Genomic DNA, 14,352 nt, shown 5'->3' with positions numbered 1-14,352 from the left:
TCACAGACACATTATAGCTGTCTGACCAAGCAACGGAGACATGCCTTCTTCCATGCACACTTCTCGTTTCACCCAGCACAGCAGGGGGCAGCCTGCCTGGTGCACTGCCAAGTAACGCAGCTTTTGTTGGTGGGTGATGCACTCTTGCTCTGGCCCTACCAGCCTCCCTACTGGCAGTATGAGCAAGCTGGCATCAGATGGTCGAGCAAACTCTCCATGGTCTGCTCTCTTAGAAAAGCATTCCTCTGATCAAGCACAGGTCACCAGGGCTATAATCAGAGCTTCATCACATTGCACCCCAGGGCTGATTATCAAGATTATTTTTGAAAAAAAATAATGACTGACTTCTGATTACAAGGGTAAACTTATTCTATACTCTTGGAAGTTATGTATTGTAGTTGTCATATCTTCTGTTCTTCTAGGCCCAAACTTCCAGACAGAATGAGATCACATGTAGTTTTATAGACCAGATGGAGGTTACTTCTAAATACAGAATACAATGACTTTTCTTGAAACCTTTATAAATATTCCAAGTTTTCTAATCTTATGATCTTTCAGTAAGGAATCATTTATACTTTTTAAAGCTCTCAGGTAGCTTGTTGAAAGTCCTACAAAACACATAATTTTTTAAAACATTGTTGGCTACCTTTGCCCCTTTCATGGTGGAGATTTTTTTTATAGTATGACCATTTATTTTGTTTATATAATCTAAGCACTTGGTATAAAGTCTCATGCATTTACTAATATTAACGATGAGGTCATTATTACTATACTGGACATATATTCATGATTCAACATTTACTAATACTAGCGATGATGTCATTGTTACTATACTAGGTATGTATTTTTTTGTACTTAGAAAATGTCAACATATTTTATTGAAGTAAATGTGTTACCCATTTTGCACTCAATAACACATTTAGTTATCTAAATCCTACTTCCTATGTTTATAGCCGCCAAGAATAATTATATATAAAAAAAATGGCTAAAGTTCAGGTTAAACCTCATTGGGTAGACAAGTAACCCTCATGCCCTGACTTATGTTGTTTAGCCAGTATTTTGCCCATTGGATTACATATGGTTTTGACATTGTGTGTTTTTAATTTGATTATTCCCTTATGGGGAACAGTGTTGAATTCCTTAGCAATGTCAGAATAATCAGTATGTACTGTCAGCCCTTCATCAAGGTTACTTCAAGGATGAGTTCCTGAGTGGATAAGAGTAAAGTCATCAGCATATTGAACGGGATGAGCTCCACTATAGTCACCCATATGTTGATTGTGAAGATCGAGAACAATGGACCCAACACTGTTCCTGATATACACCTGTGTGAAAACTGGCAAATAAGTACAATGGATTAAATGCCTGACAGTATGGAAGCCAGGGCAAAACTTTCTGCACAAAGCCAAGTGAAGATGGTCTAGAAATCAACAGAAAGTAACTCATATCAACATTCTTGTAGAATTTCAGAAACACTGCTTCTATAAGTCTTTGGAAAACTCCAGGATCATTGTACTTGCATCTCTTCTCCTGCTGAGTTCCTGTGTGCTGTGTCAGTGCCATGACCAGGATAATATTCATGGTGTATAGCAGTTAGAAGATAATTAATAGGGAAACTGTTTAGGAAATTATTTCTCAGCATTTTTCCAATATTTAACTTATGGGGGAATAACGGTGGAAATCACCATAAACTGGAGAGTGCTGCGAAGTCAGAACCATAGCTAAAAAATGTCTTCACTTTGAAGACCAAAAAAAAAACACCAAAACTGTTTTATTTAATACTGCATTAAGCTGTTTGCTACAAATGTAACAGGACTGTTGCTACAGTCAATCTACCAAACACAGAGTACTTCAGCTGTAACCACAAATGCTGTTATTACACTCCCATACCATAGGCACCTAACGATCGCAACACCCTGGAAAGCTTCAGGAGCACAGCAAAATGAAAACAATGGTTTTTGCCTTAAAGACCACCAAAGGGGAAAAAACACATTAGTCAGTTAGTAATGCCAGACTTTAGAGCTTTGTACTTATTTGTTCAGAAAATACACATTGATGCACAACCTGTTATTTTATTAACCTTTAAGTCATCCCTGATTTTGAGCATTTGTTCCACATTATTTTTGCCTTTGCGTAAAGAAGTTGAGATGAATGGCTGTGAACCCCTCCCCCCAACCCAAACCAGTACAGTATTCATTTCTGGACTGGCATTTCTGATTGGTGGTACAGAAATGAATTCTGATACTGCTTGCTTCAGTACATTTTTTTATGGTTAAAGGTGTAGCAAGATGGTTGCTACAGTTTTAAAAAGTACAAGCCTTTTTTTTTTGCAACAGATAGTGAAGTAGCACAACATAGGCTCCACATTTGCTAAGCCAGCCCTGAGTGCTCCAGTCCATCAGCAGTGAGATGTGCTTTGAATAGAATGCAGTCACTGGAAATGCTAAATTGTTTTCAAAACCGGATATTTATGAACTTCTGTATTGTACAGATTTGACTGTTGCTAAGGTACCAGGTCATTTTACGTTATGCAGCAATTGATAAAATCCAGCTAAGTGTACTTCTTTTATCAGATCTAGTATCTGTTGTTTTTGGCAGTATTCTTAGATTCATAGACTGGGTGGCCACAGTGGTGCAGCGGTTAGTGTTGCTGCCTCACAGCAAGAGGTTCTCCGGTTTGATCCTCGGCTGGGGTGCCCTCTGTGTGGAGTCTGCATGTCCTCCCTGTGGTCGTATGGGTTTTCTCCGGGTGCTCCGGTTTCCTCCCACATCCCAAAGACATGCAGGGGAATTGGACACTCTAAATTGGCTCTAGGTGCGAGTGTGCACGTGTGTGTGTGCCTTCTGTGGAAGGTTGGGTGCCGGGCTGGCAACGACACCGTAAAACTCCACCACCAATCACGAGTGGACAGGTGATCCACTGTGGCAACCCTAACCGGGAAAGCCGAAAGAAGATCTTTCATAGACTGTTTCTAGGCTAATGACCCAGGGGTCTTTCTAAGCCTAGCCAAGTTTTCCTGAAAGGAAAATGTCCTGCATCCAAATAGGACATTGCTGGCCAAGCATTTGTAAGGGACATGAGTGCCATGTCTGGTGTCAGTTTCCCATTTCCCATACACTAGTCTAGAATGAGCTTAATTTGGGTAATAGATGAACTCAGCTTCACATGGATGTGAAGCCTGTTCCATATGAGGGGCAGTCTCTGGGTCACATATCTCGGTCTCCAGCATGTTCTGTTTAAGTTACAGGCAAAAGTCAGATCCTTAGACCTTGTTTTTCTGGTACCATTTGACTTACGAATATGCAGCAGATTCTTAAGTGTGGGGTTTGTGGATGCATTGTAAGCATCTTTTTTACTGAATTTAGGGTGCAAGCAGTTTTTAATGTCCTGTTATAGAACAGGTAACGTGGCATGCTCTGATTTATTCACTGGCATTTTTTGTGGTGAAGAGCTAAGTTCATCCAGTTACTTTTTTTTGTGTCTGTGTATATATTTCTATCTAAAAATCAACAGCTGTCCTGAAGTTTATGAGACTCTGTGGGTATACATATTATGGGTTCTCCACCTTCTATTACTGGCAGTGGTATAATTTTGACCATCTTTGCATAATACCACTACTACTCCCAAGAGCCGATTAGTATAACCACAGGGGGGTAAATTCTCTGTTTGAAATATGTGCTCTTAAATGAGATTTGGTAACAGCCTGTATGACAGTAGTTGTTTGGGGTTTCTAGGAACTGCTCTGTGGTGTTACAGAATATGGTCTAATCATGCTTTTATTACCCATAGTGGGGTTTTTAGGGTCAGTATTCGAAGTGTTACAGTAATCATAGTGGGAGCAAATGGCAATTCTGAGGTAGAAAATCTGTGCAAAATACTTTAGACGAAATTTGATTTATTTTGCTCTGGGTTGGGGAGTTTTATTCAAGAACATTTTGCTTTAAAATGTTTGGTGCATATGTTTGCGCATTGTGATTGGTGAGGTTATGGATAATTAAGTTATATTTTCCTAGATATTTTGTTAATGTCATAAATTTTGCAAAATGTAAATGCATAATATATATATAAAATGGAAAAAAAAATATTTTTAAGGAGTACAAACTTGCTTTTCAATAGAAAAGTGTCAGAACTGTTGAAATTGAAATTAAAATTGTTCAAGTGTACACATACAACAGTGCCTAAATGCATTACTTTATTTGGACACTAGCTTGTTGGACTCAACTTCTCTCTCCCCCTCCCAAAATAAAAGCATTATCCATTTTTGAATCCAAACAGGAAGGATTGCCTCGGATGTTCTTAAGCAGAAATATCTCATGATAATGAATCAAGCAGTCAACACTTAGCATTAGGATATGTGAATATGGTTAAGATAGCATGAGTGTAATATTGCTGAGGAAATGGACAGAAGGGGCGATATATCCATCTAGATATGGATATAAAGAAATCCATGGGGACAAAATAAATGTTCATAATGTTTCCAAGCAAAAGGGGAAAAACAGTGGTTTGAATACTTGCCAAGGTTTTAAAGAATTTTTCTAGTGTAATCAAATGGGGAATGTATGTTCCAAATTCCCACAATGACAGAGTAGGGTACAAATACCACACAAGGAAGCTAACATATTTCATCTGGATTGAAAACTGGGCAGGGATTCGTGATAAAGCAGCTGTGTGAAGGCACTGTACTTCCTTTGGAAGAGACTATTTCAAGGGGAGAGACAGCTGACTATACCAAGTCTAAATCTGATATACAAATGTCAGAAAAATGCTCATCTTCCAGTAAAAGGAAAAATGGGAATGATTGCAAGAGAGAGAGGGAGACAGGCACAGATCTAAGATCCAGTTTGACATAACTTGAGGGAGGTAGTTGGGGGGGGATTGTAATCCTCAAGGGCAAGGGAAGTCTGTATACTTGAAAATGGGGTTGTTGCACTGAAAATGACCACCTAAGGGGGATAGAGATAAAAGTGATGCAATAGCCGATAGTCCCAAGAGCCTAACAAGCAGTTCTACCCATAGTCCATAATACTTTCCCATTTCTGGCCATATGAACATAAACCACACAGAAAGGGGTTTATGCTGACTTTTTTATCAGGCAGAAATTGCATGATTATGTTAAAAAGTATTGCAATGCTTATGAGCAGTGTCAAATGTTTGTAATATAGAAAATAAAGCCAGTACATACCTAACTGGTACTGCATCATGTAGAAAGGGGGACCCCCATGGGCAATCAAAATAGTATGATAAGCCGTCATGTAAAAATGTTAAAAGTGTTCTACCTATTAGCCTTGCTAGTATTATTTTCAAGGTATGAAATGTATTATAGTTGAACTAATAAGCAACAATATCAGTAACCTTATATTCCCGGATTCATATCTGGATTTGTTTCAGCTTAAGTCTCTGCTGGTTGCATCCTTAATGTGTGGAGAACAGCCTTTATGGTGCCTTTGTATAAAAGATGACCCCTCTACTAAGCCTGGTAATTACAGACTTATTAGACTCACTAGGATTATTTCCAAGGCTATGGATTGTGTTATAGTTGAACAGCAACATAGTGCTTGCATCTCTGGATCCACATCAGATTGGCTTTTTACATGGTATATCATATGCCCACTCAGCTTGGATGACTGTCCTTTTTAATGACCTCAGTAAACCTTTAAAACAAAGTCCACACTTCCTACATGGACATGGCCAAGACCTTTGGCACTATTCCCTATGCTAGCATTATCATCAAACTTTCCAAGGTGAACACCAACCCACGAATAGTTTGATGGATAGGTAACCAGCTATCTTTCAGAGCCATTCAGTTAAGGTCAGGATTATTTGCTGTAGATAGAAAATCATCACCTCTGGTGCTCCACATGGCTATGCCCAGGCCCATCTTCTTTAGTATATACTTACCTGGCATAAAAGCCAATATAAATGGGCTATGGACAACCAAGTTTTCTGATGACCGCAAAATAAAGGCAATTATCAAATTCCATTCAGATACTCAACTTCTCCTGCAAAGACTAGATCAAATTAATGCTTTGTGTGTTAAGGGCTTAGCATCAATACCAAGAAATACAGCATAATTTCCTTTGGTACATACAGCATTTTATTATATGGTTGGTGGAAGCAATGCTATAGTTTCCTTTGGTAAATATATCACTTCCACTAACATATATAAAATGTTCCTCTTAAATCTTACACAGTCATCAGGAAATGTGGTACCTTTCTTGATAATAGACTCTCCTTTGACCACATTGTCCTATTGTTGGTTAGGAAATTCTTGTTGCTTACACAACTTAGAACTTTTTATAGAATCTCCTCAAGGTCTAGATAAATGATAGTCCCACTTTATTCCTCTTTTATTAGGCTCATTATTGAATACAGCTCTCACTTTGGCATGTACCTCACCAAGAACCTAAATCAACCCAATAGATCTTAACATTTCAACAAAAATATCAGGTCTAAGTAACGTTAGCTATTGTGAAAGATTAAAAGCTCTGTCCCTCTCCTTAGTGTCCTAGCCTTCCATGCTATGAATGACCTAACATTTTGAATTCCTTCACCTAAATAGAAACAGTAGGGAAGTAAATCTATACTGCCATGCCAACACCCCAAATGGCATGGCAGGTACCTAACCTGATGCACTTCTTATTTGTGCCATAGGCTGTCCTTACAAATCAGAGTATTTACTTAACCTGTATAACCAAGTCTAGATGAGTGCTTATGAGATCACAATTTTTTACCTTGGATATGTGGGGAAAATCTAAAATAGGGAGTATTGTTAGTCTTCCATCAATACTGGATGATGTGATTGAGCTTCTTGATGGTTTCCTTGAATATAAGCTTAGACATAATCCATGAAACTATTAACCCTTTTATCAAAATTGCAAACAGTCTTTCAAAACAAGAAACTGGCTCAGCATAACTTCAGATGCACCTTTTATTTGAAATTTCAGTTTGAGGATCTTTTCAGAAAAATAAACTCGAGTCTGTGAAGGGGATTGTCAGCTCAGCACCCAACCTTCCACAGAAGGCACACACATGCATGCACTCATGCCAATTTAGTGTCTCCAATCCACCTACAGCATGTCTTTGGGATGTGGGAGGAAACCAGAGCATCCAGAGGAAACCCACACAACTAGAGAGAGAACATGCAGACTCCACACAGAAGGCACCACAGCCAAGGATCAAACCGGAAAACCTCTTGCTGTGAGGCAGCAACGCTAACTGCTGTACCACCACAGCCACATATATTTGTAAAATTTATATCTAAAATAAATAGAATGAAAACATGTGACTTTACTGAGTGCAAAATATAAAATCACTTGTATTGCCCAGATGTGGTACCTTATTTGAACACTAGCTTGCTGAACCTTCCTTCTCCCAAGGTAAAATATTTTAAAACAGGAAGATCATCCACCTTTGAATCCAAATAGGAATGACTGCGTTGGACTGTTTTAAATGGAAATAAGGCTAGTTACAATCAGAGATATTATCATACTTCTGGATTGTGCAGGTAGAGTGGATTTTTCTACAGAATAAGTTTAATTTTGTTTATCTATGGAATTATGCAACTTTTTTTTTTGGACTTCTGTGTCAGAGGTAGATAGAAAAATAAATAGAGGCAAGATGGGGTTTTTTTGTGCTTGGAAAGGTGGATCAGGATGTGAGGGGGGGGGGGGGTCCCTGGGAGACCAGGATTGAGGTAATGGAATTATATTAGCAACTGCTTTTAGCGGCCAACAGGACCCCGGGACTTAATGAACATTTATCTAGTGCCCCTATATTGAAAATGAGAGCTGCAAAATTGTAACTTGTGTGGTCTCTGTTTTATGACAACGTTGCAATAGATTTTTAATATAAGTTTAATGAAATTTATATGCGTGTAGCCTATTCATTTTGTAATTAGGTGAATGTTACTTCATGCACTTTAGTATATAGGTTTATTTATGTAATTCATTTTGATTAAAGAATTTAATAATGCATTTATATATATATTTTATATACACATTTAAGTATTTATATATTTAAATACATTTATTCCTATATTTGTATATTCATGTATTGATGTACTAGTATTTATATAAGAACATGTTAGGGTGGTTTTAAATTTTTATGATCTGTTTCTTTAATTGTATTTGTTTTAACTCATTAAACAATTCTGTAATCAAGGGATCATGGGGTATAAGAGAGGAAGTAGCAGCTTGCGATGCATTTATTCATACATCTGAAGTCGTCTTGTTGATGAAAACGCTGTGGGGAGTGTTGCTTGGTACGTGACTTTGTGGACCTCCTTTTGGTTCCTATGCCTGTTGTTTGTTGGTTACCAGTATCTTTAGGCAACTTGCCTCATTATTTTGTTTATTTACTAGAAAATAAATATATCATTTCATGTACTGGCAGAGACAGGTCCAGATACAGTTTGTTAAAATTATGTTTAGTCATTTTTCTGTTTAAACTCATTTATTTTGTCTTTTCTTGGTGCAAGTTTAAAGCTGCTTGTGTATTCAATTTTAAGAAATATATTGCTTATTTTTTTGTTTCAAGTAAAGAGATTTATAATTCAGTATAAAATGTTTGTGGTTAGTAATTTGTTTGCTTAAAGGTTTGTGCAGCTAAATGCTACACAAATAGAAGTCCGCTAGTTTTCACCTTTTGAAGAATTACTGCTCAAGCCATTGCTACCATACAGTTATTTGACAGTTGCATTATTTTAAAAGTAAATTATAATTATAGCTTTGCTATACTGGTGTGTTTCTAATTGGAGTAACCATTTCAGTAAAGAGAAGGAAGGGTTGTTGATACTGGATGAATATCATTAACCTTTCCTGGAAATTGAGAGTGCATATGTGGGTAAAACAATCTTGGCTAACTTTCAACAATTATTCAAAGATTGCAGGGGAAAGCAGTGGTCCCATTCTGAGGTTGTGAAGTATTTCAGAGCCATTGATTATAACTCTGCTCTGTAACTGTACAGTGCAAAGTTTATTTTGGTATAGCACATGTTGGCTATGACCTGCAACAGCAGTGCACATTTACCATAATTTTTAAAGCCCATTTCTCTGAATATGTAATTAGTTTCTGCAGTACAGACACCTCTTCATTACACATACATTGGCAACAGCTGTGCAAATTGCAAGACTGTAGTTCTGAGTGTTTAGTAATAATTTGTAGTTGGAATGGCGATATATGTAATATATACAAAAAAGAGGAGCATGATTAACTGAATATTTTGTATTTATAAAGAAAAACTTTGCAGTGTGGAGGGTGTAATGTTCACTTCTTAAATTATGCTATGCACTTAGCTCACGTAATAAAAATCAAACTGTAAAATATAACTATAAAATACGTGCTCCAAAATAATCAAATAGAAAATAGTAGGTAGCCCACAGCTGAGTTAAAAATGTAAAATCCTTTATTGAAACACACAAACAAGCGATCCTAGTTGAGTATAATGAAAAGCATCAAAAACATTCCTTATTTATATATAATCACGTTGTTCGGAGCGAGGGAATAGTTAGAGGGTGGTTCTATTAAGAGCAATAAAAGCATTAAAATCATTAATTTAGTCAAGTCACCCTTCCCTCACAACACCACAGTGTAAACAGACTGTGCTAACTAAAACTGAATCTAGAAAGAGAGAGACAAATTACAATCTCATTTGTATAGGCTAACCAACTAATCATAACTAGTAAATAAGAAACCAAACTGACTAATAAGATCTACCAATAACAGTCGACCAGAATAAATATACAACTTTTAACAAAGATCACTTTTGTATCAAATAAATACTTCATCAGGTTTCTGTGTCAAAAGCAAATCATATGAATGAATATTTGTCTTGATATACAACTGAAAACCAAGTAGGAAGACAAAAAAATAATTGCTAAGATGAAAATACTGTTAAATGTTAAAAATAAAGCACTAAGGCCATGGAGATCTGTAAAAGTGACATCTAAGAAAGCAATTCGTTTGAGAGTGTAAATATTTATTCTGCTAGATATTGGTAGATCTTTTTGTTAGTCATTTTTTAGTCAGTTTGGTTTCATATTTAATAAAGTTATGATTAGTTGGTTAGCCTATACAAATGAGATTGTAATGCCTCTCTAGCTTTAGTTTTAGCTAGCACAGTCTCTGATTACATTATGGCGTAAAGGGGGAAGGGTGATGTGGCTAAAGGAATGATTTTAATGCTTTTATTCCTCTTTTTGGAGGAAAGAGGTTGCCAAATTTAAGTATGTTTTGTCTTAATTGATGTGGGCAGTATGTGAATGAGGTGAAGAGCTTGATTTTTCTCTTGCCTAACATCAGTTTGAAGCCTATTTATGAGATGTATATGGGGAGTGTGATAAAACTGTCAGCAGCTTGGGACTCCACTCCCATTCCAGTGGAACCATCAATAACAAACTTCACTTAGCTAAACAGAATATTGACGTAAGGTATATGCAGTTTAATACCTTATCAATTGGATAGTGTTTTATCTATTTTATATATATATATATATATATATATATATATATATATATATATATATATATATATATAGAGAGAGAGAGAGAGTCATATATATATATATATATATATATATATATATATATATATATATATATATATATAGTCATAAAGCAATCTACATATTTCTATATTTCATACACATTAATTTCCTCGTCAATATATGGATATACAAGCAACCTGTTTCTGGTTTCCAATTATTTTCAAAATCAAGATAAAAATGCAAACTAGCAAGAATAGACTTTGAACACTAAAGTATATATTTTATAACATATTTTTTTTTTTTATTTTATTGCATCCTTTTCATAGCTGACCATCAGCTGCTCTTTGTGGCCCTCATTGACTTATGGATCTCCCAAACTAACTGTTCCCTTGGACCTAATCCAATATTTGGGGCCAGAGATAAGACTGATAAATTCCAGTGCTGTGTCACACTATCATAGAGAGAAAGAAAAGCTATTTGGCTCCGTTTCTTACACCTAAACATATTCCCATCAGTTAAATGAGACAATTGCACAATCCTCTGAACATAATGTTTTTATGGTGAATGCTGTATCCCATCATAGTTACAATCAAGTGAGAAAGACAGCATTATCCAAAGCACCCCCACCCTGAGATAGGTGATCTAGAAAAATGCTACACTTTTCCTGTTTCTCAAACTCCTCCTGGGGGTCTTCTGGGCTCCAATTAAAACTCCATACCTCTACAACATGGAGTCGGTAAAAAAAAAAAAAAAAAAAAAAAAAAGGTTTCTTATGAAGGTCTGTGTCTTAACCTGTTCTAAATGACAACCATTTTAGTACAAACTACAGACTTTTGGTAGCATGGTTTCAGTTTAATCCAGACCTCAAGCAGTATACAGCTTTTATTTAAATGGTGCCAAAGAAGAAACGTACAGACATATCCAAAATACTTCAAATAATTATCCAACAATTTAATAACCAGAAGTTTAATAAAATTATTAGCTTAAAATTATATACACTAAACAAAACACCACATACAAATGCAAAATGATGATGGACCATAGCTGTCAAAGGCATAAAAAGTATTCTTATAGATTCTATAAAAACTTGTGATATGGCAAGCTTTGCTTTTATTTTCAAACATATTGTTGTAGATGTGGATGAAGGTCTGACCATTTTTGCTAACGGTAGTGGTATAAAACCAAGACCTTATTCTACTTTTGTGCTCTGTTCCTTCATATTAATGCTATTACTTCATCAAAAGAATTGATGGAATGGTATAAACAAACAAGCAGGTACAATCAGGAGCGGCCTTAGGTCAACTGGTGCCCTAGGCAAAAGGGCTCCATGGCACCCCCCACGCCACCACCCGGTGCCCCCATCCTAGTCTACCTACACCAAATAAATACTGGAAAAGTGCCCCTACTAGACCGGCGCCCTAGGTGGCCGCCTAGTTGGCCTATGCCTAAGGCCGGCTATGGGTACAATTAGAAAATAAAATTAATACGTTTGAGTGTTCAAACTGGATTACTTTTGACATTAAAATTGAATGAAGAATTTAAACACAATGCTTTGATAAATTGCCACAATTTCCCACAGCATTAACCATGCAGACATACAGAGCTTATGCAAACTGACTAACATTGTTAGAGCTTTCTAGTTAAACATGCTAGCTCAGAAACAGATACCCAACTGCAAACAGTTCAGAGGGTGTCTTATATACAGCTTTCAACCTGCTGCCATTAAGCAATATACAATCAGTTAAAATCTTGTAATGATGGTTATGATCACATCTCTGAATATATCTTTTGATAGTCCAATATATAGTTTCATAGCCATAAAGTTGTGCTGTGCACTTGTGACATAGAAACCACAGCTTTAGGACTTCTGCTTGCAACATGGAAACTGAGTCACATAGTTTGCTTTTATTTGTAACTTTTGCTATGGTAGGTTGAGTGGCAGTTGCATTTACTCACAGTATGTCAACTAACACTGTAAGCTGCAGGCAAATGCTTTTTTGTTATACAAGCATGTCACCCAAATTAAGTGAACTGTTATTTTCAGCTTTCTTATAGAGCAATGTTTCAGTTATGAATCTTGGTGTAGTTGTAGGTTTCCAAGAAACTGGAAAAAAAAATCACTTTGGGATTTGTTTAAAGGGACACATGTACATTATTTTCTAAGTGCACCCGTTTCAAAAAAGCAGCATCCTGAGGGCAATGCATTTAAGCAATACGATTTCAGTTCTCACTGACCAAATATTTCTACAACAGGACAAATAAGTCAGTATATGGACTACCTGAAATACTAGGCATGTGATAATTGGCATGAAGAGTTTATATTCAGCAACCTAACATTTTAGTGGGTGCATGACATTGTTGTATACCTAGACTAATGTTTTCAGTTTAAAAATGTAGACAATTTTTTTTACACAACATCCCCCCATTCTGTAACAAAAACATCACAGCACTATATAAACATTATTGCTATAAATAAGTATGTTATCAAACAGTAGCTGGTCAGAGATGCAGAGAGTTTCTTTCTGCAAAGATGAAATCATGATTTCTTGTGTTTAGGTTCATGATAGTCAAGCAAGTTACATCAGTGTTTACAAGTCCAGAGAGGACACGATTTGTGAGAACGTGATTGTCTCTGGAAGCCCAGGTTAATTATACAATACAAAGCCAAGCTCGGATGTTTCCCTGGTTGAATTCTTGTGGATGCATATTACTGCTGCCAACTGACCCAACTGATGGCACTTCCTTTACTGTTGCAAACAGGTTTTATAACATGATGACTCTCTTTAGAAGGCTCAGTGAGGATAGGAGAGGTGACTCCACCGATACCAGGATCTGCCAAATAAGAAAAATAAAACCATTGAATTTAATTTCTTATAGATCTATATATTACAGGACCAACATGGAAAAGACAGAATCCATAAGAAAAGAATATCACAAAATTGGATACCTAAAAAAGTACAGTTGCAAAATAATACAGCGTGTATTACATAAGGAAAGTTTGCATTGTCTTAATGTACCTGTGGGAAAACTTCCTACATGTTTATTACCTCTGCAGGTGTGCAGCTGTTTAAGTTGTGCCCATAAATGTTATAAAAGCTTTATGACCTACCTCTTCTGCTACCACCTTACTTATATCATTAAAACAATACTGCAACCCATTATGAGAATAGTTGTGCACTCTGCTGTGCTAAATCAGTAAACATAGAGCTACATCAGTAACAGAGGACTACAGTCTTTTACATTGTAATTTCCGAAGGCTAGTAAGGGCCATTATATCAAGAACCAATATACCTACATTTGTTGGAAGGCCCCACACAAATTTATTTGATTTTATTTTTACATTTGTTAACCGGGTTAGTCTCTCAGATGGAAGAAGGTGGCAACTTAAAAGTATGTTCATCATGCTTTCAGAATTTCTTGCATATACTGAGTTTATATAAGTGTTACTAATAAAATTTATTCACAGAATAATTAAGGCAAACTTTGCTGAAACAGTCAAGCAACAGAGAGGATGACAGCGATCATTTTCACATGTGCTTAGAATTACAAGGTTGCATTTTATACACTCTTTCAGTTCCTTATTTGTTTCACTAAGAAATACAGGACTAATCCTTAATCCTCAGAACACACCATTCCTTATTTTGAGAAGCATACAGTTTGTTAACTTGGATCCATGGTTTATTTTGGGGGAATGATAAATATGACAGGCCGACCATTTTTTATCTGCAGCCAGAGTATAAATTCTGGTATTAATATACATGCCAAATGCTTACATTGCCTTAATAGTCAATAAGGTGTTCCTGGACCATGATCTTACTTGGATCTCAGCATGACACTACCTTACTGTTTGTAAGAAATTCAGTCAAGT

The 14,352-nt window shown here is 36.3% G+C and overlaps 1 protein-coding gene across 3 annotated transcripts in view; it reads right to left on the bottom strand.

The window, feature by feature from the left end:
* Positions 1 to 11,312: 11,312 nt before the first annotated feature.
* Positions 11,313 to 14,352, bottom strand: part of POU2F3 (POU class 2 homeobox 3) — a 479,623-nt gene continuing 476,583 nt past the window's right edge. For all 3 annotated transcript variants that reach the window (XM_044081151.1, XM_044081152.1, XM_044081154.1), the window contains one exon: positions 11,313 to 13,316. In XM_044081151.1, coding sequence (XP_043937086.1) covers positions 13,277 to 13,316 — 40 coding nt within the window. In that variant the 3' untranslated portion in view covers positions 11,313 to 13,276. The remainder of the gene's footprint in view (positions 13,317 to 14,352) is intronic.

The sequence above is a fragment of the Protopterus annectens genome, chromosome 8.part0, assembly GCF_019279795.1.
Source record: "Protopterus annectens isolate FY-2018-M chromosome 8.part0, PAN1.0, whole genome shotgun sequence".
Classification (NCBI taxonomy): Eukaryota; Metazoa; Chordata; order Ceratodontiformes; family Protopteridae; genus Protopterus; species Protopterus annectens.
Note: the sequence above shows the minus strand (reverse complement) of the source record. Positions and strands in the feature narration are given on the sequence as shown.